This window comes from Pelodiscus sinensis, chromosome 25 (genome assembly GCF_052426305.1).
Source record: "Pelodiscus sinensis isolate ZL-2025 chromosome 25, ASM5242630v1, whole genome shotgun sequence".
Lineage (NCBI taxonomy): Eukaryota > Metazoa > Chordata > Testudines > Trionychidae > Pelodiscus > Pelodiscus sinensis.
This window is the reverse complement of record NC_143076.1, coordinates 13,286,323-13,310,240: the sequence shown is the minus strand read 5'-3', so window position 1 is coordinate 13,310,240 and position 23,918 is coordinate 13,286,323. Positions and strand designations below refer to the sequence as shown.

General features: G+C 46.8%; 1 protein-coding gene across 3 annotated transcripts; it reads left to right on the top strand.

The window, feature by feature from the left end:
- The first annotated feature begins 6,308 nt into the window (after positions 1-6,308).
- On the top strand, positions 6,309-23,858 carry SIRAL1 (SIR2 antiphage like 1). Of its 3 annotated transcripts, none has more exons than XM_075909290.2 (9): positions 6,309-6,447; positions 10,068-10,367; positions 13,198-13,281; positions 15,490-15,742; positions 17,344-17,571; positions 19,095-19,223; positions 21,801-22,086; positions 22,856-22,912; positions 23,405-23,858. In XM_075909290.2, the coding sequence occupies exons 3-9, from the start codon at positions 13,205-13,207 to the stop codon at positions 23,416-23,418; spliced, it is 1,044 nt and encodes a 347-aa protein (XP_075765405.1). In that variant the 5' UTR covers positions 6,309-6,447; positions 10,068-10,367; positions 13,198-13,204; the 3' UTR covers positions 23,419-23,858. The 3 variants fall into 3 exon arrangements, with proteins under 3 accessions (XP_075765405.1, XP_075765408.1, XP_025039661.1); XM_075909293.2 differs by lacking the exon at positions 6,309-6,447 and adding an exon at positions 6,590-6,658; XM_025183876.3 differs by lacking the exons at positions 6,309-6,447; positions 10,068-10,367 and adding an exon at positions 10,787-10,837.
- Positions 23,859-23,918: the final 60 nt, after the last annotated feature.

The window sequence follows — 23,918 nt, the reverse complement described above, 5'->3', positions numbered from 1 at the left end:
AGAAAACACAGATCAGTAAATTAGAAATTTATTTTTTTCTTTTTGTACACACACAAAATCTTTATACTTACATATATCAATGCCAATTGATGTTTTTAAATTATAATAATATTCAAAACAGGTGAAAATATTTGGGGTAAAATTATGAATATTAAAATTTTGGTTTTTTTATAAAGTTAGTGATTTTAAAATGTTGGTATCAGAAATATCAAAAGGGTCCAATTTTATTTATTTATTTATTGCTTTTGTTTTTTCAAAAATCAGGTTTTTAAAAGGGAAGGAGAATCCGAGGAAGAGGAGACCGGTCAGTCCCTGGAAGTATGGATTGAATAAATGGACTATAAGGTAGATAAAAAGCTGGCAAGATTGTTGGGCTCAACAGCTCGATGTCTAGTTGGCAGTAGATATCAAGCAGAGTACCCCAAGATTCAGTTCTGGGACCTGTTTTCTTCAACATCTTTATTAATGGCCTGGATGAAGGAATGGATTGCACCCTTAGAAAGTTCGCAGATGACACTAAACTAGGGGGAGAGGTAGATATGCTGGAAGGTAGGGACTGAGTCCAAAGTTACCTAGACAAATTGGAGGATTGGGCCAAAAGGACTCTGATGAGGTTCAACAAGGATAAGTGCAGAATCCCAAACACTGCAACAGGCTGGGGACTGACTGGCTAAGCAGCAGATTGGCAGAAAAGGACCTGGGGATTACCGTGGATGAGAAGCTGGATATGAGTCAACAGTGTGCTCTTATCGCCAAGAAGACTAATGGCATATTGGGGTTCATTAGAAGGAGCATTGCCAGCAGATCCAGAGAAGTGATTATTCCCCTTTATATGGCACTAGTGAGGCTACAGCTGGAGTATTGTGTCCAGTTCTGGGTCCTTACTCCCATTACAGAAAGGATGTGGACACATTGGAGACAGTCTAGGAGAGAGCAACAAAAATGATTAGGGGGCTGGAGCACACGATTTATGAGAAGAGACTGAGGGATTTGGGCTTGTTTAGTCTGCAGAAGAGAAGAGTGGGGTGGGATTTGATAGAAGCCTTCATCTTCCTGAAGGGGGGTTCCAAAGAGGCTGGAGAGATGCTATTCTCAGTCGTGACAGATGGCAGAACGAGGAGCAATGGTCTCAAGTAGCAGGAAAAACTATTTCTCTAGGAGGGTGGTAAAGCATTGAAATGGGTTACTAGAGAGGTGGTGGAATCTCCATCCCTAGAGATTTTTAAGTCCTACCTTGACTAAGCCCTGGCTGGGATGATTTAGTTGGGTTGGTCCTGCTTTGGGCAGGGGGTTGGACTCGGTGACTTCCTGAGGTCTCTTCCAGCCCTAGGATTCTATAAGGATGCAAAGCAGTAAATGGCCAAGTGATACATTTGCTAAAATGTCCAATGTTGCTGATTATGAGTATGTTCCAATGCTGGGATGACTTGTGCCCATCGTATTATACTACCCTTAATCAAATTGACTTCTTTTTTTCTTATTGGAAGGCTATGAGAATCATGTTAATCCTAGATTTTAACCTAATGCTTTATCATGCTTTATCCTGAAACTCAAATGTAAAAAAAAAATATCAAGCGTGTAAAAGTAAGTGACAGTCCACCAAACAGCAACCATACAAACTGGTGGCTCTACATAGGCAGAGTCAGGCAGGGAAGTGGTTCCACAGACTCAAGGCTGGATTCCTTTTGTGGGGCTTGGGGTTAATAGATTTTGTAAGAGTCCCTCAGCCAGGATGGTGCTAGAAATGAAGAATTCAGCATGGGAGGAGGCTGTGGGTTGAGGCAGGAGGAGGTGACAGCTTTGACTGGAGGTGTGGGCTCTGCAGTGGGGTTGGGGATGAGAGGTTTGAGGTGCAGGAGGGTGTTCCAGGCTGAGGCCAAGGGGTTTGTAGTGCTGGAGGGACTCAGGGTAGGAGGTTGGTGTACAGGTGCAGGGTCAGGGCAGGAGTTAGGATGTGGGAGAGGGCTCATGGTCTGGGAAGGGGGGGGCTAGGTGTAGGGCATTTACCTGGGACTGCTCCCCTTTGGTGGTACAGACTAAGGATGTTAAGGACTAGTCGACTAGCTAATAAGCAAAAGCTGGGCAGAAAAATCAACCTTCGAGAGAGGACTGACTCTCAGCCCTGAAGTCTTCATCGCCAGTTTCTATAAAAGTTGCTCTGACATTATTAATCAAACCATACAAGAAAAATCCACCAAAGTTTTTGAGAGAGTAATAAAAGCAAAAAACTACTTCTGGCCTCAAGAAAGTTAAACTCATTAAGGTTCAGAATCATAACTGTCTGCAGACCAAGACGACTCAATTTTCTGAAAACCAATAGCCATTATTAACAATCTTAAGACAGCACTATTTGTTTAATGCAGGAACACCCAGTATTGCAAACTCCCACCAGTTACAGAGTTTTGGCACCTGAAGGAAGCGCTCTCAGTATGAGAGAACCTCCTTTATTATTATTATCTTCAGGTCTGCCCTGATATAGCAGCAGCTGTTCTAACTGTCCTCTCCACCATACCTCCAGCTAACTCCTGCCATTATCACCCCTGTCCACAATCTGCCAGAGGCTGTAGGAGGTGGGAAAGGCTGCTGTGTTGTTATGAGTGATTGTTTCTATGCATAACTTAATCACAATGGCTACGTCTACATTGGCAAGATTTTGCGCAAATACTTTTAACGCAAGAGTTTTTGTGTTCAAGTATTTGCGCAAGAGAGCGTCTACACTGGCATGTGCTTTTGCGCAAGAGATGTGCTTTTGCACAAAAGCATCCGTGCCAGCGTAGACGCACTCTTGCGCAAGAAAGCTCCGATGGCCATTTTAACCATAGGGCTTTCTTGCGCAAGAAATTCATGTTGCCTGTCTACACTGGCCTCTTGCGCAAGAACAGTTGCGCAAAAGGGCTTATTCGTGAGTGGGAGCATCAGAGTTCTGGCGCAAGAAGCCCTGATTTCATACATTAGAACGTCAGTTTACTTGCGCAAGAACATGCAGCCAGTGTAGACAGGCAGCAAGTTTTGGTGCAAGAGCGGCTGCTTTTGCACAAGACCGCGCCAGTGTAGACACAGCCTGTTTGAGGTCTATTTTCCTAGTGTAGAGTTGGCTAATGTTTCAATAATTCCCAGCCCCCTTTGTTGACCAAAAAGGCACCATCAATAACACTTCCTCCATACAAAGCAGAAACATTGCTTTAGACAGATTGCTGCACCACAGTCCAGCTGAGGTTAACCCTTCAGAGATTTTTTTTACTCCCTCTAGACTCTGGAGGTCAATACAAATCAATATTTGCAGCAATTCAAAGTAAACTTTTCCAAAACGGGGTAGATTCACATGCTGCGATTCACAAACCTAAAGTCATCACTCAGAATGAAGGGAAGAATAGTAATAGAAATGTAGCCGTGTTAGTCTGGGGTAGCTGAAGTAAAATGCAGGACTATGTAGCACTTTAAAGACTAACAAGATGGTTTATTAGATGATGAGCTTTCGTGGGCCAGACCCACTTCCTCAGATCAAATAGTGGAAGAAAATAGTCACAACCATATATACCAAAGGATACAATTAAAAAAATGAACACATGAAAAGGACAAATCACATTTCAGAACTGAAGGGGGATGCAGGGGGTGGGGGAGGAAGGAAGGTAAGTATCTGTGAGTTAATGATATTAGAGGTGGGGAAAGTTAGATGTCTGTGAGCTAATGGTATTAGAGGTGATAATTGGGGAAGCTATCCTGGTAATGGGTAAGATAGTTGGGGTCTTTGTTCAATCCACCCCCCCGGATAGTGTCGAATTTTAACATGAATGACAGTTCAGAGGATTCCCTTTCAAGTGCAGATGTAAAAGGTCTTTGTAGAAGAACGCAGGTGGTGAAGTCATTGAGACAGTGTCCTTTCTGGTTGAAATGGCAAGAAATAGTTTTTTCTTTGTGATCTTGTCTGATATGTTTTGTGGGCATTAATCCTTTGGCGAAGTGTCTGAGATGTTTGTCCAATGTACATAGCAGACGGACACTTTTGGCACATGATAGCATAAATTATATTTCTGGATGCACAGGAATATGTGTTCTTGATCTTATAACTCGGTTAGGTCCAATAATGGTATCAGCAGAATGAATATGCGGACAAAGCTGGCAACGGGGTTTGTTGCAAGGGAAGGTACCAGGGTTGGTATTAGTATGGTATGTCCTGTGGTTGTTGGTAAGAATCATCTTGAGGTTAGGTGGTTGTCTATAGGAGACAATGGGTCTGTCTCCCAGAGCCTCTTGGAGTATGGTATCCTGTTCCAGTATAGGCTGTAGTTTATTGATAATGTGTTGGACAGGTTTAAGTTGGGGGTTGTAGGTGATGACAAGTGGTGTTCTATTGTTGGTTTTCTTGGGTCTGTCTTGAAGTAGATGGTTTCTAGGTATTCGTCTGGCTCTTTCAATTTGCTTTTTTATTTCTCCGGGTTGGTAGTTGAGATTTATAAATGCTTGGTAAAGATCCTGAAGCTTCTGGTCTCTGTCAGTGGGATTAGAGCAGATGCGGTTGTATCGAAGGGCTTGGCTGTAGACGATAGATCGTATGGTGTGTTCTGGATGGGAGCTGGAAGCATGTAGGTAACTGTATGAGTCAGTGGGTTTTCTGTAGAGAGTGGTGTCTAATTTTCCATTGTTGATTTGTACTGTGGTGTCCAGGAAGTGGACCTCTCGTGTAGAATGGTCCAGGCTGAGGTTGATGGTGGGGTGTAGGTTGTTAAAATCTCTGTGGAATATCTCCAGTGTTTCTTGGCCATGCGTCCAGATCATAAAAATGTCATCGATGTAGCGTAAGTAGAGAAGGGGTGAGAGGGGACGGGAGTTGAGGAAACGTTGTTCTAGGTCAGCCATAAAGATGTTAGCATATTGTGGGGCCATGCGTGTACCCATGGCTGTGCCGCTGATCTGGAGGTATAAGTTGTTCTCAAACTGGAAATAATTGTGGGTGAGAACAAAGTTACATAGGTCTGCTATCAGGTTGGCAGTGGTGTCCTCTGGGATAGTGTTTCTAATTGCTTGTAATCCGTCTTCATGTGGGATGTTGGTGTATAGAGCTTCTACGTCCATGGTGGCAAGGATGGTGTTAGTGGGGAGGTTATCGATGTTTTGTAGTTTCCTTAGGAAGTCAGTAGTGTCTCGGAGATAGCTGGGGGTGTTGGTTGCGAAGGGTTTGAGAAGAGAGTCTACATAGCTGGATAGACCAGTAGTGAGCGTGCCAATACCAGAGATGATGGGACGTCCGGGGTGTCCAGGTTTGTGGATCTTGGGAAGCAGATAGAACAATCCTGGTCGGGGGTCAGAAAGTGTTTCTGTGTGGATTTGTTCCCGAGTAGCTGTGAGGAGGCTTTTAAGGAGACAGTGTAGTTTCTTTTGGTATTCCGAGGTGGGATCAGAGGAGAGAAGTTTGTAAAATGTGGTGTTCGAGAGTTGTCTGGTTGCCTCCTGGTTATAGTCGGCCTTATTCATAATGACCACAGCACCCCCTTTATCAGCTGGTTTGATGATAATGTCCAGGTTGTTTTTGAGACTCTGGATGGCATGGTGTTCAGCGCGGCTAAGATTGTGTGTCGCTTGTTGTCGTTTGCGAATAATGTCAGTCTGTGCATTGTTGCGGAAGCTTTGTATATAGAAATCCAGATGGTAATTCCAACCGTCAGGGGGAAGAAGTTAGCCTGCTGACGAGCCTAACATAATAACTTAAGCTCCTAATTTATATTTTTTTTATATTGTACGGCTCCTAACATTATTATAAGCCCCTCAAAGGGGAAACTGTATTAATCATCTCACCACCGTGCACTACAACTTTTTTAAAAGCAGCTTTTCATCTTCCTAAGAAAAAGCATCAGACTGGGTCTCCTCAGGAAGCCGTTTTACAGTTGTAGCGTGGCAAATACGTTTACAGTGTCACATCTTCAACAAGTGTCAGTCGTGCACGATTGTGATTTCACTGTTCAGCGTGCAAGGGCAGGGTGGTGAATTATACAGCTCACTTATGCACTGCTGCCTCAACAGCGGACAGGTGCTTGTCCCCCTATTTAAACCAGGGGCGGGCAAGACACAGCCCCCCCCCGCCCCCCAGGCACTTTCATCAGCTGGCTGCTGCTGGGGGGGGGGGTGTGGAGGTTCGCACCCCTCCCCCCTCCAGTGGCGCGTTTCCCACGGATACGCGTTGCCTAGGCTACCCATGGGGCGGGGCGAGCACCGGCCCATCGCTCACGGGGGCGGGGCTGGGGCTGGGGCGGAGAGCTGGGAGACCAGCGCTGGGAGAGTAGCGCAGTGCGCCTGCGTGGGCCGCGCCGGAGACAGCGCGCGTGCGTGCGTCCGTGCGTGGACGGGAGGCTGGTGCAACGCGCCTGCGTGGCGGGGGGCGGCGCAACGCGCCTGCGTGGGCCGGCGGGTCCGGCCGGCAGCGGCGGAAGAGCTCGGGGGCGCCGCAGCCGGGTGAGCGCGCGCGGCTTGGGCGCGAACCCCTCCCTGCGGCGCGCGCGCCCTTGGACACCCCTGTGGCGCGCGCTGCCGCTATGGGGCGGGCGGTACCACGTGAGCCTCTGGGGCGGGGTGAGGCGGCTGGGGACCGGGCTCCCCACAGAGCCTGGCGTCTCCCCCCCCCCCCCGCTGCCGGCTCCATTCCGCGGGGCGCGTCTCCCCGCAGGTCAGTGTTTCAATAACCCCCCCCCTTCCCGCCCACCCAGAAAGGTCCCATAAAAGCGCCTCTCGTGTGTAAGGAAACCCTGTGGGGGGGGGGGGGGTTGTGGTGCAAGGGCGGGGGCGAGGCGCTCCCTTGCCTGTGAGCAGAGTTGTGAGCAGTGTTCCCCCCCCCCGTGTTCTCCCCCCCCCCATTCCCGGGGTGGCAGATAGTTTGCTCCAGGCGCCTGCACACGCGCACCCCCAGTAGGAACACGCGCTGCAGGCTCTGCTGGGCAGCATTGGACTCGCCCCCGGGGGGGCTGCCCACGCGCTCGGTGAACCAAGAAACACTGGTTGTGACCTGAGTCACCTGGTCAGTGTCCGACTCCGAAGGGTCCCCATTTCCACCAAGATAGGCCTTGGGGCTCGGATACCTCCAGGGCGGGGTGCAGGCTCTAGCACCGTGAACATCGGGCTGGGAGAGATTTCTGTTTAGAAACTTCACATCTGACGAAGTGGGTCTTTGCCCACGAAAGCTTATTACGCTCCTACACCTCTATAAGGTGCCACAGGACGCCTCGCCGCTTTCACCTATTTTAAGGATCAATGTATTTGCTGTGATGTCAGGGAGTCTTTTCCAGTCCCCCGCCCCTGTCTTCCCAGAGCTGGATCAGTTGCAATGCAGCATCTCGAAGCACTAATCTTTGTTCCTCTGTGGTAATCTAGGGCAGAGTTCATACCGTCTAAAGCTGAGGCTCTAGGAACCCATCCTTCTGCCCTCTGCCCCTTTGTCTCTAAGTCTCAGGAGATTGCTGTGTGTCTGCAAACACTTCTTACTGCAGGTGCCTGACCTCTCCGGTCCATTGTCCTGCTGCCAAACCACACACAGTTCACATGTTCAGCCTGCTGTCATTAAGTGTTAATGTTCAGTCATTGGGATTCCCATGTTTTGTTCTGGGTCTTCAGTTAATATGTTGATTCCAGCCAGCTTTTGATGTCTTTATCTCATCCCAGTTAGCCCTGGGATGCATGCCTCTCTGTTCCCAGAAGTGTTTTGACTCCTCTGCTTCCAGTATGTGGAAATACCAAATCAAATGGGTCCCCTGAAGCTTGTATTGTTGTATTATATATTTAGAAAGCTCCTGCTTTCATCACTCTATCATTCCCAGTCCCTTGTTTGTCCTGATGCAGAATCCAGCTGACATTTTGAATTTGGATTCCTGCCCAGTTCTCTACCCCTAGGCCATGGGTTTTCCCCTTTCTGACTCCCTTGCATACTCAGTTGTTTCTTATTGCTTAGTCACAGTTACATGGTTACATTTTTAATTGTTTTTGTACATCCTTAATGGTAATCACATTGGAGAGACTGGTTTAGACCACCACCATTGCAAGAGCTGGTTATATACCAAAGTTACAGAGGTGATTTGGGAGGCTACTTTTTGTAAAATGCAGGGAGCAGATAGTATTACACAACATTGCCTGAAGAGCGCTGTTATTCTGTATCCTCCTACTGCAGGACTCTCAAGTAAACATCCTACAAGTGCTTCTGTAACGGGAAAATAAACGTATATGTGGGGGAAGTTGGGTAACCAAAAGTTTGTCAAACATACCAACTGGGTGTTTGATATTCTTCACTAAACTGATCAGAGTTAAAAGCTCAGGTGGCTAAAATCTACAGACTAGACCTATGGTCACTAACCCGTCGATCGCGATTGACTGGTTGATCAGGAGGGCTCGACCAGTCAATCGCAAGGCATTCGAAAGCCCCCCCAATTTCCCACCCCCAAGAAGCCCCACTACTTATCTCCAGCAACAATGGGGGTAGTGCCAGCTTCCTGCGGGGTGGAAGCCCAGCAGCTGCACACCACTTCTGGGGTTTTAGGAAGTGCGCTGGCTGCTCCCCCTCCCCCTATAGCCGGTGCGGTACCACAACCCAGGTTTGTGGCATGCCGGGGACTTGCTGCGTGAGGTAGGAGTCACCAGAGGAGGCACACATCGGGGCTTCCCTTCTCTGGGGGAAAGTAGGGGGGGAGGAGTCCCAGGAGGAGGCATGCTCTGGAGCTTCCCTCCTCTGTGGGGATGCGGGGAGGAGTCGAGTCCCAGGAGGAGGCACGTGCCAGGGCTTCCCTACTCTGGGGGGAGAAGGGGGTAGGAGTCCCGGGAGGAGATGCATGCTGGGGACACCCTGCCTCCATTGGCACCCTGCCCCAGCACCCACTAGCACTCTTCCTCAGTACCATGTCCCCTGCTCTCTCCAGCACAATTGGGGCCACATTAGTGAGGTTTGGTGGTGGGAGGGGGTTGGAAGAGTTTTTTTTTTTTGCCTCTCACTTGTGAGCCCCAACTTACTGTTCTTGAGGTCAGTGACCCCTGACTCAAAACAGGTTCTCTGCCCTTCTCATAAATAAAAACAATGCTGAAACTTTTTGTTTGACATATTTTATTTAAAAATGAAGCCTGCCCAACAAACCCCCAATTGGGGCCAAGCCTCCATCTAGCTGCTGCATCCTCCCCTTCCCCCCCACCCTAGATCTGAGCCTTTCATACATTGGAACCTCCTGTCCTCAGCCTCTCCCATCCTCAAACTCTTGCACCCTCACATCCTCAGTCTTCTACCACAACACTTCTGCACCATCCACACATCGCACATCTGTGTCCTGAGCCCATCATGCTCCCAACCTCCCTGCCCTGAGCCCCTCACATACCCCAACCCAAACTCCTGCACCCTCACATCTATAAGCCTGTGGCTTGCTCAGTACCCCAACCCTCCACCTGACCCCAACAATTCCTAGCCTGGAGCCCCCTCCCCAAGCCAGCATCCCCTTCTCCACCTCCTCCTGCATCCAAATTTCCTCCCAGAGCTTGCACCTCTTGCCCCTTCCCACACCCAAATCCCTCATTCCCAACCCAGAGCCCACACATCCTGTCTCAACCCAGTGAAGGTATGGCTAGACTGCAGGAGTTTTTCTGGGATTCCAGAGGAATCCCAGAAAAACTCTTCCGCATCCAGGGACAAGTTTGTTCTGCTTTTTTTTTTTTTTTTTTTTTAGTGGAAGAGCAAATATGCTTTTTTGGTAAACCCTGTATTCCTTGTTCCATGAGGAATAAAGGGGCTTCCGAAAAAAGGTGTTTTTCTAACTTTTGGTCCAGTCTAGACAGGCCAAAGTTTGGAAAAACCTCTTCCTACAGAAGAATCGGCGGGGGGGGGGAGCGGCAGTATAGCCATACCCTGAGAGTGTATAAGGGCTGGGGATAGCAAGTGATAGCGAAAAGGAGAACAGAGAGCGGGGCTTCCAGGAAGGGATGGGGTCTTGGGGGAAGGATGGGGCAGTAGATCTTGGCTTGTTCTGACATTTAAAAAGTGATCTCGGGTATAAAAAGGTTGGAGACCACTGGGCTAGACTATCATAATGTCTGTCTTCTTCTTCATACAGATCTCTTGTTTGTGTGCTAGTGCCTGCTGACACACAACTCTTTGCTTTAAAAAAAGAAGTCTGTTGGTCTGTCAGTGACTGCTTTACAAGTGTGGTCAAGGATTCTTAAGGCACTCCTCATTACACACTCTGGTATTGAAGAAACATCGGACCATTGATTTCCTCTCTGTATTATACATCTGGAAGTAAACAAGAGCATGTTGGGTAGAACTGGCAAGAAATTGACGCATATTTCAGATTTTTCTTTGGGTCTGGAGTGATCAAAGGGACAGTGAGAGGACAAAGGAACAAAACATAAAGGTAAGGGAACAGATGTTGTAAACATTGTGTTCTAAATTAAGTTTGGAAGCTGATGTGTACTATGTGTGTTTTGTCAGTGAATTGATGACCTGTTAGATTTGATACTCATGTGCATTGGCTGTCTGGTGATGTTCCAGTACAAATTATCCAGGCTGAAAGAAACACAAGACTATTCAGAGTCTTACTTGCCAAAAGCTGTGCTTTATCTGCATACAAGGAGCAAATGTGGTGTCTTCTGCATACTCTGGCCCTGAAATCATCCTGGGTTGTGGTGGCAGTCCTGTGGGCTGAACCCCTGCCTGGTCTATCCATCTATGTTTTAGATAGATCAACACGTAGACATCTTACCACACTGACTGTTTCAGGGGTGATTAGGAGTACTTTCTGCCTTGCAGCTGAGAACAAGAAGGCTCAGGGACAGGAAGAGGAGGAGATGATGGTGAAAATGCCATGTTGCAGGGATATGTAATGTAAGTTAGAAATGAGAGCTGCTGGACCACCATGTTGGTGCATGTGCAGGATGTTTTCCTATTATGCTGGAGATAGAGAAGAATGAAGTTATTTCATCTGTACATGGTGCCACCATAGATTTCACTGAATGTTTTAATTTCCTCAAGAATTATCCCTTTAACTAATCATACTGGTTTGGAGAGTATGTCTGCGTATGTCAGAGACAAAAATTGGCAATTCTCCTGACCAACAGTTTCATTGGAAGGAGTATTGACAAGGGTTTTCGAGTACAGGCAGTCCCCGGGTTACGTACAAGATAGGGACTGTAGGTTTGTTCTTAAGTTGAATCTGTATGTAAGTCGGAACTGGCGTCAGCTGCTGCTGAAACTGATCAGTTTCAACCGCGGCTGAATCTGGATGCCAGTTCTGACTTACATACAGATTCAACTTAAGAAACCCAGGCGTCCCCAAGTCATCTGCTGCTGAAACTGCTCAGCGGCTGATTCCAGGAAGCCTGGGGCAGAGCAACTCTGCCTCGGGCTTCCTGTAGCCAGCCGCTGGTCAGTTTCAGCAGCGGCTGACTTGGGGACGCCTGGGGCAGAGCAGCTCGGGTGCTGCTGGGTTGCTCCAGTAGCGCGGCTCCTCAGCGCTACTGGAGCAACCCAGCAGCACCCCAGCTGCTCTGCCCCAGGCGTCCTGATTCAGCCGCTGCTGAAACTGACCAGCAGCGGCTGAATCAGGACACCTGGGGCAGAGCAGCTGGGGTGCTGCCGGGTTGGTCCGGAGCCTGGTCTGCTGGGGGGGCACTAGCTGCACCCCCCGCCCCAGCAGACCAGAGGGACAGGAGCAAAGCCGCGGAGCACACCCGCAGGGGGACAGCCCAAGCGCGCCTGGGCTGTCCCACTGTGGGCGTGCTCCGCGGCTTTGCTCCCCATCTCCCTGCAGACCAGGGAGACGGAGAGCAAAGCTGCGGGCGTGCTCCAAGGCTTTGCTCCTGTCCCCCTGGTCTGCTGGGGGGGTCCAGCAAAGCCGCTTAACCCCCCCCAGCAGACCAGGGACACCAGAACAAAGCCACCACTAGGTGGCTGCTTTGCTCGGGTGTCCCTGGTCTGCTGGGGGGGTCCAGTGGCTTTGCTGGACCCCCCCAGCAGACCAGGGGGACAGGAGCAAAGCTGCCCAGGCGGCGGGAGTCCCACTGCCTGGTCTTCTGGGGGGGGGGGCCAGCAGCTTTGCTGGACCCCCCGCCCCAGCAGACCACGGAGACCGGGAGAAGCTTTTCTCGCCCCAGAGGACATGGGTGGCGACCCGCCGCTCGTGAGCTCCTGGGCGAGAAAAGCCCCGTTCGTAAGTGCGGATCCGACATAAGTCGGATCCACGTAAGTCGGGGACTGCCTGTATATAATTTGACATTTAAGTGGTCAGCATGTAAAATCCTTTGAGTAGAGATATATAATGGATGTGACCATTTACTCATCAACAAAGAATAAAAAAAACCCACATTAGCCTCTTTTTAGAGTCAACAAAAATCTTTTGTACTTGCTCCTGCTGGCCTTGGGGCAGCAAGTTTGCTGTCAGATATTCTCAGAGAAGTGCCCCCATTGCCTAAGGATGCAGGCCAACAAACCAAGATGAGTGGGCAAGGTAAAGAGATGGTATTGGACTATAATCTAGGTATTACCTTGGGGAGAGTTTGCTGCAGGGGAGAAGAGGTGATCCTAATGTTAGGCTGGCATGTGGAGAGATAATGCAGTGGCACAATGATTATGGGTGCTGTTTAAAACCAAATCAACCATTATAAACAATGCGTAGTCCTGGAGCACCTTAAAGACTAACAAATATAGTATCATGAGCTTTTGTGGGCAAAATCCACTTCCTCAGATGAACAGAGGAAGTGGGTTTTGCTCACGAAAGTTTGTGATACAACGTGTATATTTTTGTTAGTTTCTAAGGTGCTTACAGGATTACTCATTGTTTTTAAAGTTACAGACTAACACGGCTGCCCGTTTGAGAGAAATCAACCATGTTAATTGTAGTTATTAAGCCTGGGTAAAAAATGTTAGAGGGTGGAGTTGGTAAGAAATTCTTACTTTTAAGCTTCTGAGAGGATAGTCTAACTAATGGGGAGTTTGAAAATATTTGTGGTCAGCAGCATCCATTAATCTCCTGGATATTTTGCAAAACTTCATTCAAAATGAGTTTTTGGTTCATTCCAGATGACTGAGTTGGAGCTGAAGAGTCCAGAATAGTGCAGTCCTTTGCCAAAAAGTGCTGATACAGATAACTAGACTAAATATTTGTTCTTCCTTTACAAAGTTAGTTAGGCTGCTCCAGATCAGATCACACTTATTAATTTTGCTTATTGTAAATTTGTCTGTTACAGAAACTGGATGGCTTCTACAGTGAGCATAAACTTGGATAAAGACACATTACTGGTGGATGGAATACCACCCGCAAAAAAACCCAGGTAAACTTACTAGTATTTCAATGTCCATATTGTATAAATAGGAGAAATGATGAAAGGCTTTTTTAAATGACCCTACATTTGTTTTAGAAAGGGGTGTGACACCTGGCACTAAGTCTCAGTGACCTTTCCAAGGCTTGTCTGATAGTGTGTGCTGCCTTTGGCCGTCTGTTATAACCATTATTTTCTTGTTGGTGTAAATAGAAATCTCTATTTGGGGAAAACAGGTTTTTTATTTAAATTGTATTTTTTTTTAATAAATCTGATTTTTATTTTCATTTTTAATCTTAAACTCAGATTTTAAACATGTTTATTTTAATACAAAATATGTTAAGGCCTAGTTATTGCTTAAAGCAAATAAATAAAAAATAAATATACTGACTCCGTGAGCCTGTCAAAGCTTTTGAGTGAAAGGCTGTTTTTCTATATAAAAAAGGCACGGGAGGAAAATCTAACACTTGAGAGAGTGGTTTATAATAAATATGGCACAACCAGTCATGTCCTGTGGGGGATTCAGGAGCTATTGGGTGCAAGAGGCTGGGGAAGTTCCCACAGATGTTGGGATCTGGGCTCTGGCTTCAGGAGACACCATTATGTATCCCATTACAAAGAAACAGCAAAAATAAAGACCAAATTGAAGCTTTCCCCTTGATGATTTAGATGCCTTTGGTTTAATTCAGTCCAGCCTGTTTCTTGTGGTGATTAGCCTGTAAGATAAGGTATTTAATTCAGGTTAAGAAAATTCCCAGAACGGGTTCTGTTTCAAAGCAGAAAAGGACATCCGATTTGTTTCAGTTACTTTAACTCCCTGGCATCCTGGAGGGTGCCTGGATGTGCTGAAGATACTAGCCAGTGCTTGATCTTCTCTCTGGGTTGGTTTGGCAGAAAAATATGTCTGAAGAGCTGTTGGAGGAAATGTAGTTGGCTAACTCGACTGACTTATTGGCTGTGAGAAGGCAGGAAGGGGGTGAAATAAAACTTAATTTAAAAAACAATAAAAGTCTTCAGGGTTTTTTTTAAATATTTTTAGTTTTTGTTTTCATTTTCCACCCTGTAGATCTCTAATGTAAACAGAAAGGAGACTGGGAGTGTAGGCTGGCTTGCTAGGAATGCAATAATAGAAATGGCTTCTTATCAGTGTGGGAACCAAATGTCTTTCTAGAAGAATTATTGCTTAGAATCATCTTTGTTGGGCTCATTTTCTGATACTCAGGCTCACAGGATTCTGAAAATATAAAAAGGCCTGATTGCACTTCCAGACTCTTAGGGAAAGTTTATTTCTTTTACGGGAGAATTAGAGTTCAGAAATAATTTAACTCCCTGCATAAAAATTACAGATCATATGAGTAGTAGAGTAATATCTGAATATATTCACAAACCAAAGGGTCAAAGAATTGTTTCCTCAAGAGGCAGCCAGTATGCAGTAGGAATGTTAGATATTGTGTAATTGAATAGATGTGTAACCTCATGAAATCTTAGTGATTACATGACTAATCAATAGTCCCCAAGGATGGGGGGCCGGCAGCCAGTGCGCTCCTGGCCCCACTCCAAGGGACCCCCTGCCATCCAGCGCTGCTGCCTCTATAATCAGCCAGATAAAAACCAGCTCCCCTTGTGGACCAGCTGCTTGCCATCCTATATTGCTTTCTCTGATACACTTCAGGTTACATAATTTCCTCTTCCCAAATCCCCAGGGTGTGCTGGAGCCCCCTTGCTACAGCACAGGGAGTGCATTGTGAGCCTGTTAGTGGGTGTGTACAAAAGTGTACATCAACTGGGATCATCAAGGCAAACCTCCTTGCCACTCACCACATTCCAGCCATCCTCCTAACCTGCATTTTTAGATGGCACCACTTGCTAGGACCTCTGCTGTCCTGCAGCTAAAATTAACTTGGCTTCCTCTGCTTTAGAAAGTTGTTTGGGTGCCAGGGAATTTTGCCTTAACTAGACTGATAAAGGACCAGGTTGTGACTATCTCATGCCTATAGTTGGCTGTTACTGGCCTGTAGAACTGCACTGCCTTTTAGGAGACTCTGTCGCTGCCCTGTCTCTCTCCATGAGTGACCGAGTGTACGCTTGGATTTGAAATCTGGGCATAGCAGGCCAACTCCTTCAGCCTCTCTTGCCTCCTCCAAGTTCTGGCCCCGGTGTGTGCATTTGGGACACGCATTTATGTCAGCACAAATGTCCTTCTCTCTTCCCTTGCTGCAGGAAACTATTGCCAAGCCTTAAAACCAAAAAGCCCGGTGAACTTGTTCTGGTAATTGGGACAGGGATCAGTGCAGCCGTAGCTCCTCAAGTTCCAGCACTGAAGTCTTGGAAAGGATTAATCCAGGCCCTGCTGGATGCTGCAATTGACTTTGATCTTCTTGAAGAGGAGGAGAGCAGAAAGTTTCAGAAATGTCTCCAAGAAGACAAGAACCTTGTTCATGTTGCCCATGACCTTATCCAGAAACTGTCTCCGGTGAGTGAATACCTGCAGGAGGATTCATCAACCCCAGGGTGTGTCTAGACTACAGAGTTTTTTTGAAAAAAGTGGCCTTTAAAAAAAAAAAAAAAAAAAAAACTTCCTCTGCATCTAGACTGCTGCCGCGTTCTTTCTACAATAAATCAAAACAACACAGCAGTTTTTTTGACCGTGGAAAACCTCGTTTTACGAGGAATAACGCCTTTTTTTGAAAGTGCTCTTTTGAAAAAAGACGCTATGTAATGCAAACTGTGCTTTTTCAAGAGAGAGCATCCAGACTGCCTGGGTGCTCTCTTTCGAAAAAGCAGCTTTCTTTTTCGAAAGTACTGATTGTAGTCTAGACCAATGATTCCCAAACTTTTCGGCATCACTCCCCCTTTTTGATTTTTGAGAAACCCTTACACCCCCCCCCCCCCCCCCCCCCCAAAAAAAGCAGCAGAACTTGGAGTGCTGTTGACGGGGATGTGTGTGGCAGGGTTGCCTCGTGCCCCCCCTGGAATTTCTTCACGCCCCCCAGTTTGGCAACCCATGGTCTAAGATGCTCTTTTTCAAAAGAAGCTTGCAGTCTAGATGTAGCCCCACTGTGTAGAATGGGTCTGTTAGAGTGGGGGGTGGCCAAGGATTTGCCCTAGCAATTGCCCTAATGGGCTTGGCTGGCTAGGTATTGCTGTCCCTGAAACCCATCCACTGGTCCTGCCTCCTTGTCCTTGGGGCAACCTCAGGGAGTTGCATGAAGTTCCTACTCCCATCACTTAGTGTGCCAGGGTCAAGGTACCAAACCAGCCTAGCTGGTATCAGTGAGATGGTGCATCAGTTGTAGCTTGATGGCTCTGGTTCAGAAGTTCATGATTGTATTGACTGAAGTGGTGGGAGGGGGGCTCAGATGGGAGTTCCTCTGTGGAGATTACCTTGCTCTGTGCACTGTTTCCTTACATAGCTGTGTTGCAGAAAGTACCTGCTTCGTTAGCAGCCTGTGTTAGCACTGCCTGAGAGAGTAAAGGCTTAGTTTTTCTTAGCAATTCCAGAGTAAGCATTTTGTTTGGAGAAGAATGTGCCTCTGAGATAGGTTTTGGGGAGGCCTGGCCACCAGTGGTCTCAATTCTGGGTAGAAGGCTGTGCGTTCAAATCCCACTTCAGGCCTTGTGCTTGTCCTTGCTGCTGCCACGAAGGACAGCACTTGAGTACAGCAGTTAAAAAGGCCCTATTTTAACAGAATGGTTAAACCTAGGTCCCTTTTGTCTGCATGAGTGCTCAATAGAGAGTAAAGATCTCACTGTACTTGTACATGCTTCTGTCTCAGCATGATGAGCACGTTAGACATGCCAGGATGGGCAATCGGTTTGGTGTCCTGGCCGAGGCTGCATCTCATCTGTTCACACAGCCTACTCTCTAACCTGAAAGCTCTTTTCTGATCACATAACTGCTGCTGTGTTTGCTTACACGTGGTCTGTACCCCCTGCTAACTCATTGCCTTGCAAAGTGCTTCAGGCTAGGTATGTAGGTTTGTATACTGCCCTCTACTCCAAGTCCATGCTATGAAAAATGCTACAGGGAACCAAATCCCAGCTCTGACCTTGCTTTCTCGATTCCCTCTGCAGCGCACTAGCAATGTCCGCTCCACGTTTTTCAAAGACTGTCTATATGAGGTGTTTGATGACCTAGAGTCTAAAATGGAGGATTCTGGGAAACAGCTGCTTCAGTCTGTGCTTCACTTGATGGAAAATGGAGCGCTCGTATTAACTACAAACTTTGATAACCTTCTGGAACTGTATGCAACAGACCAAGGGAAACAGCTTGAATCTCTCGACCTTACTGATGAAAAAAAGGTAAACCCGACTCTTCCTCATGGCAGCCAGGCTAAACATTCTGCTCTTTGTTCACACAAATCACAGGTCAGTGGTGGTGGAACATCCTCCACCTGCTCGAAATGTGTCGTGCTATTGACACTGACTTTAATTTATAGTGGTAGATTATATATCCCAGGCTGGATGGTCCTTTAGTGTTGCAGTCTAGTATTCTAGGAGAGGAAAGAACATCCTCAAGTTCCTTTGCATCCCGAATGTCAGTCCTTAGAAATGCTGGCGGACATCCTTGTAACTCAGAAGCCCCAGGGCATCTTAATATCTTTTGTACTGCTCTGATTTGTGCTTAGGACTTCTGGCTTTCAGTTGCCAGCATACTCCCAGCTTTGACTCCAGACAGGCCTTGGCTTTACGATTTTGAACTGTGCTGGCAGTTATATACACCAAAAAAACTAATCAATTTTTTTGGATAAAATATATTCCTTTTGTGGTATATTATAGACTATATAGGAATGTGTAATACATATTTAAATGGTTAATCAATGAGCGTTCTTATGTTCTTCCCTCCCCACGCTCTGCTATCTCTATTTCAGAGGCAGCAGCATATGGGGAGGAGGGACAGGAGCTAGTGATTTTTCTTCATTATGCCCAAGTCAAATATATCAGTTCAATCACATTTCTAAATTCCAGTCTCCTACATGAGCTCCCAATATGCACTACTGGATATATTTACAGTGATCCAAATATAGTATTCTCAGTCATTGCAGGATTAAATAAGGAAAAGAGCTATGTAGGAATGAATTTGCAAACATGGTAAACTAGGAAAATGTGATAAGGATTTTATGTTGAAGCAAACAAAGGCTAACCTAAGCATGCTCAAAACTGTTTGGAGTCGAGATTGGAAATGGAATAAGCATGTAGTTTTGAGATCAATGCATATGAAAATAACACTCTTACAGTTTGTTTTATCATTTCCTTGCTGAGTCCTGAGTGAGGAATCCTACTTTTCCTATCAACAGTGGGTGACAAGACAAAACAGCAACCTCTGCTGCAAATGAGCAATGTAACACCATTTTTAATCTGCATGAGAAGATGAATCCAGAACTCATGAGAGTAGGGGTCTGAAGGAGAAGCTGACTGTTCAAATCGGCTGAAATTCAGGATGCTCCTGAAAAGCCGGGCTCTATTCATAACTTGAACTAATCACTACAAAATGATGCCTCAGCAAGACCTGCAATGAGGGGCCTGGGAAAAGCATCTGGCTCCCCTGTGGAGGACTGGCCGAAACTGACCCTTGGTAGGCTTTAGCTAAGCACTGACCTCCTGTGGTTTTAGATGTCTTGCAGATGATTTCAGTTTATTTTCTTCACATGCACTAGGATTTCTCTGCATCTCTCCTTGTCAGAAATGTTCTATAACAATTTAATTCCTGGAATGTCGATTTGCCAAATGAAGACATCCAGTTGCAGCTCGCTCTGCCCCACTCCATTCTGTCTTGCGGGTGGGCATTCCTTGCAGATACTTCCCACACTGTTTGTTTTGTGCAGGTGCTGGAGTGGGCACAGGAGAAAAGGAAGCTCAGTGTCTTGCATATCCATGGAGTTTACACAAACCCCAGTGGAATAGTTCTCCATCCAGCTGGGTACCAGAATGTGCTGCGCAACACAGAGGTTATGGTGAGCTTCAGCTCGTGCGCCCTTTCCTGCCTGGGCCCCCAAGCTGAGAATGCTTTGCTTAGCTGGGATCTTGTGATTGTTTGGCTTTTCCCTTCATTGTTGGGGTAATGGTGCTTGTTTTTCCACCAAATGTTTCTGCTTCTGCATAAGGTTCAGATCTCACTCAGCGCAAAGACATCTTGAAAGGGGCAAGATGGACTGTATGGTGGTGGAGTTTCCATTTTCTCTTGATGCTCATGGCAGACTCCTGTCACTAACTGCGCGATTAGCCAGTTAACCACTACTTAACATCCTTAACTCTGACTAGGGGTGTTAGCAAATGCTTGTCGGATAGTCGACTTGACTAGTTGCTTCCCCTTCTCAGAGAGGCAGTAAGGGGAGGAGGGAGCAGGAGCCAGTGCTGGGGGGAGGGGGACTGGTAAAGCCGGTTCCCCCAGTACCTTCTCTGTAGCAGGCAAGGGAGGCAGAGGCACAGCGTGAGCAGGGACTGCTTCAGTCCCTACTCCCACCAGTTCCCACTGCGGGCACTTCTGCTTTTGAAATGTACACTTCAAAGCAGAAGTGCTGCAGGGAGCACAGGGCAAGCAGGGACTCAAGCAGTCCCCACTAGACCTGTGCTCTCTGCGACGCTCCCCCCCCCCCCCCCCCCCCCCCCCCTGCCTCTGAGAGGCGCAGCAAGCTGGGGACAAGAGCCGGCTTTAAAGCTGGTTCCCGCTGCCTCTAGTGAGGGGTGGGGAGGAGATGGGGGACGCTGCTGTGGAGCAGCCCCTATCAGCTTGGGTCCCAGCAGGGAGCTTGGGCCCTGCCACAGACAGGAGAAAGGCAGGAGCTGTTGCTGCCAAGCAACCCGTTCATAGCAGTCAGCCCTGGCCGCCATGAACAAGGGCTGGAGCTGGAGCAGGCTCTGTGGCGGCCTGCCATGAACAGGGGCTGCTGAATTCAGCGTGAGCCGGGACTGAGCAGTTCTGGCTCGCATTGATCGCGATGCCTCTGCATTTTAAAATGCAGAGCCAAAGCGCAGATGGCTCTGGAGCTGGCACAAACCAGGACTTGCTCAGTCCCGGCTCGAGTTGGCTCCTCTGGAGCTACCCCCACTATGGCCCTGCAGAGGTGCTTATCGACTAATCATACAGTTGATACAAATTAGCCAGATAATCACATTTTTATGTCCTTAACTCTGACAGAGAGTTAAACATTACGGCTACGTCTACATTGGCCCCTTCTCCGGAAGAGACATGTTAATTTCCAACTTCAGAATAGGGAAATCCGCGAGGGATTTAAATAAACATGGCCGCCACTTTTTTTCCGGCTTGGGGAAAAGCCGGAAAAAAGCATCTAGACTGGCGCGATCCTCCGGAATAAAGCCCTTTTCCGGAGGATCTCTTATTCCTACAAGAGATCCTCCGGAAAAGGGCTTTATTCCAGAGGATCGCGCCAGTCTAGACGCTTTTTTCCGGCTTTTCCCCAAGCCGGGAAAAAAGCGGCGGCCATGTTTATTTAAATCCCGCGGGGGATATTTAAATCCCCTGCGGATTTCCCTATTCTGAAGTTGGATATTAACATGCCTCTTCCAGAGAAGGGGCCAATGTAGACGTAGCCTACCAGCATGTACATGTCTTGTATCCTGCTTGCAGCCACTGCTATCCTGATGTGTATTTTTTTTATTTCTGTTTTTAAGGAAACTGTTTTTCAGTAAAACTATCAGATTTGTCTATACAGGTTTCTCCAGAAGCCCTTAACTTAGGCATTGGCCCCTTCCCCCCACCGCTTGGGTCAGACAGTCTGGCTAGAACTTCTCAGGCCCAGCCTTCCATAAATTAGTTCGAGAAGTGGAAGAAAGTTGATGTAGTTCCAAGTATTTTAAAAGGGCAAATGGTATGCGCGAGGTGATTATAGGTCTTTATCTGACATTGATCCCTGGCAAGGTAACAGAGTTGCTGATTAAAGGATTGTAATAAAATAAATGCCATAACCTCATCAAAATAAGTGTTGATATAATACCTAGGCTTCTGTAAGGCATTTGACTTGACACTGGGACACTTTCATTACACCACTATTATATAAAATTAATATGATGCACAGTCTGTGGATTAGAAGCTAGGTCTTTTGTAAATGCAGACTTCAGCAAGTAAGTGTGTTTCAAGGGTGTTCTGTAGGGATTGCTTCTTGGCCCTACTTCATTAACATTTTTGTTAATGACCTGGCTGTAAACACAGATTTGCAGAGGACACAATTAGGGGATTAGTAAAGAACTAAAAGGACAGGAGTCTGGAGTACTTGGTAATATGGATGCAAGCAACTCTTACACGTTTTAATTTGGTTGTTTACACCAGGGCACAAAGAAGGGAGGCCATACTTACTAGAGGAAAGTCTCTATCCTGGCATTTCAGATTAATCTGTGTTTAGGATGAATGGGTGAGTTGCCATGGGATAGGAACTCTAACAATAACTGAACTAATGTAAACCTTGTCATATTAAGAGCCCGAGGCTTTGTAAAAGCCAAATGGTGCGTAACTTGCATGTTGCAAGAGCCGTGATAAAACCTGCCCAGACTGCTCTTCTCTCTCTTTTTTAAAGCGGGAGATCCAGAAGCTGTATGAAAACAAATCATTCTTGTTCCTGGGCTGTGGCTGGACTGTGGATGACACCACATTTCAGGCACTCTTCCTAGAAGCTGTGAAGCACAAGTCGGATCTGGAGCACTTCATGCTGGTGCGGAGGGGAGACGTGGATGAATTTAAGAAGCTCCGTGAAAACATGCTGGATAAAGGGATTAAAGTCATTTCATATGGCGACGAATATGCCGACTTACCTGACTACTTCGAGAGGTTAACAAGTGAGATCTCCACGCGGGGTCAAGCAGGTACGTGGAGTGATGAGCTTTGTGCTGAATAGTAATGCACTGCACTCTGGCATGCATCACCATGTCTCCAAGCCATTTCAACAAGGGCTTCAGTGTTATGTACGATAGCGTAGCAAGCTCTGAGGGATAATGCCTGAGCTGCCCCTTTATCTCTTCTCTTGGTAACACTAAAATACCAGTTAGCAGAAAATTGGAATTACTGAAGATTTTAAAACACTCATTTTGTGCCTGCTTTGGCATGGTCTGTACCGTTTTATTCATTGAATAATTTTATTCTTGCATTGAGCCAAAGTAATGCAGGTGGGGTCTGTTTCGTTTCAGTGCTGGTTAAACTTAATAGTAGATAGTTGTTGTTGCTGTTGCTTGAGTGCTGCTTCCTAGGGGATGTAAGCTACTAGTCGACTATCAGAGGGGGGGAGGAGCCAGTGGAAAGGATATCTGTGTGTCAAAACACCAGATGCACAAGCCAAATAGTCTTCTTTAGTTCTTAATTCTACATTTGATGTCTGCCTAGGGACCCTTACAGCACTTTTCCTCTCCTTTTGGTCTGTATCGAGATGTAAGATTGATCCTTCCCTTCCAGCATGCAACTTCCAAATTATTTACTCTCTCGCTCACCCCCTTCCTTCCTCCATGGGGTGGGAATAAACAGGAGCAGCAAATCTCATTCCCCTGACTGGCTTGCTGCTTCATTTTATTTCCTGGGGTTTTAGCTGGCTGGAGCTGTACCAAACAACATTTCTTAAATACCATCTTCTCTGTTCCCCAGCTCAGCCTAGAGAAGGACAGCTAAATGGCTCTGCTACAGCCCATGCTGAAATAAAAGGTATGGCATTTACTCATGAAGCTATTAAGGTAGAGATCCAGCATGGCAAAACTGGGAATTTTTATGCCAGGGAGGGAGGGGAGACAGCCCTCTCCCAGAAATGCAACCATCTAGTCCAGGGCTAAAGGAGCTGCTGCTTTTGGACATAGGAACAACTAGTGGCAGCTTTGAGATCAGACTTGTATATACTGATGTGCTGGATCTGAGAACAGTGAGGCAGTGCCAGCCACCTACCTCTCTTAGCTGGCTGACTTTGGAGGGTTGATGGTCAAAGCAGCTTTCAGTGAAGGTTGGCCAGACACACAGATCAAACAGTTTAAAAGCTGCTTGCACAGTGTCACAAATTAAGGCACAGCAGGGGAGTATATGCTACCTTTCCTCCTCCAGGACCTGGTATTCAAAATTTAGCATAGGGGTGCCATGAGCAGTTTAATGTGGATGAATGAAACAGTTTCTGGACCTCTTTGAAAGGCTATTTTAACTTTTACACAGGGGGCAGTACCTGAGCTTCTACTCAGCTGTTTGTGCTACTAGTTCACCTGAGTTCAAGACCTTGGCAGCTATCCCACCAGCCTGTGGACCTCAGTCAGTTTACAGGAAAAGCACTCACTTTTTCAGTGGCTGGTTATTAAGAAACTGGGATTCAGTTGTGATCCTGCTAGAAACAACCAGACTTGACTGAGCCCCTGTTGGATGATCCTAGCTGCTGAAGATGGCTTGTAGTTTACACAGCAGTTACTGCAACCTTGAAGAGAAAGGAGGATTATTGTATCTGGAGGGAATCTCTCCCTCTCTAAACAGCAGCAGCCTCTGCAGTTTAATATCTTGCACATTTCAATGAAATGAAACTTGGAGCAGTTTTTATTACTTGACGCTCTAGTTTTCTAGTCCTTTCTTTATACTGTATTTTGTATGTTGAAGCTGTATTAAAAGCCTGTTCACTTAACTGCTTTGGCTTCATTCATTTCACTGGGGTGTAGCACCACATCCCAGGTGCCTAACTCAG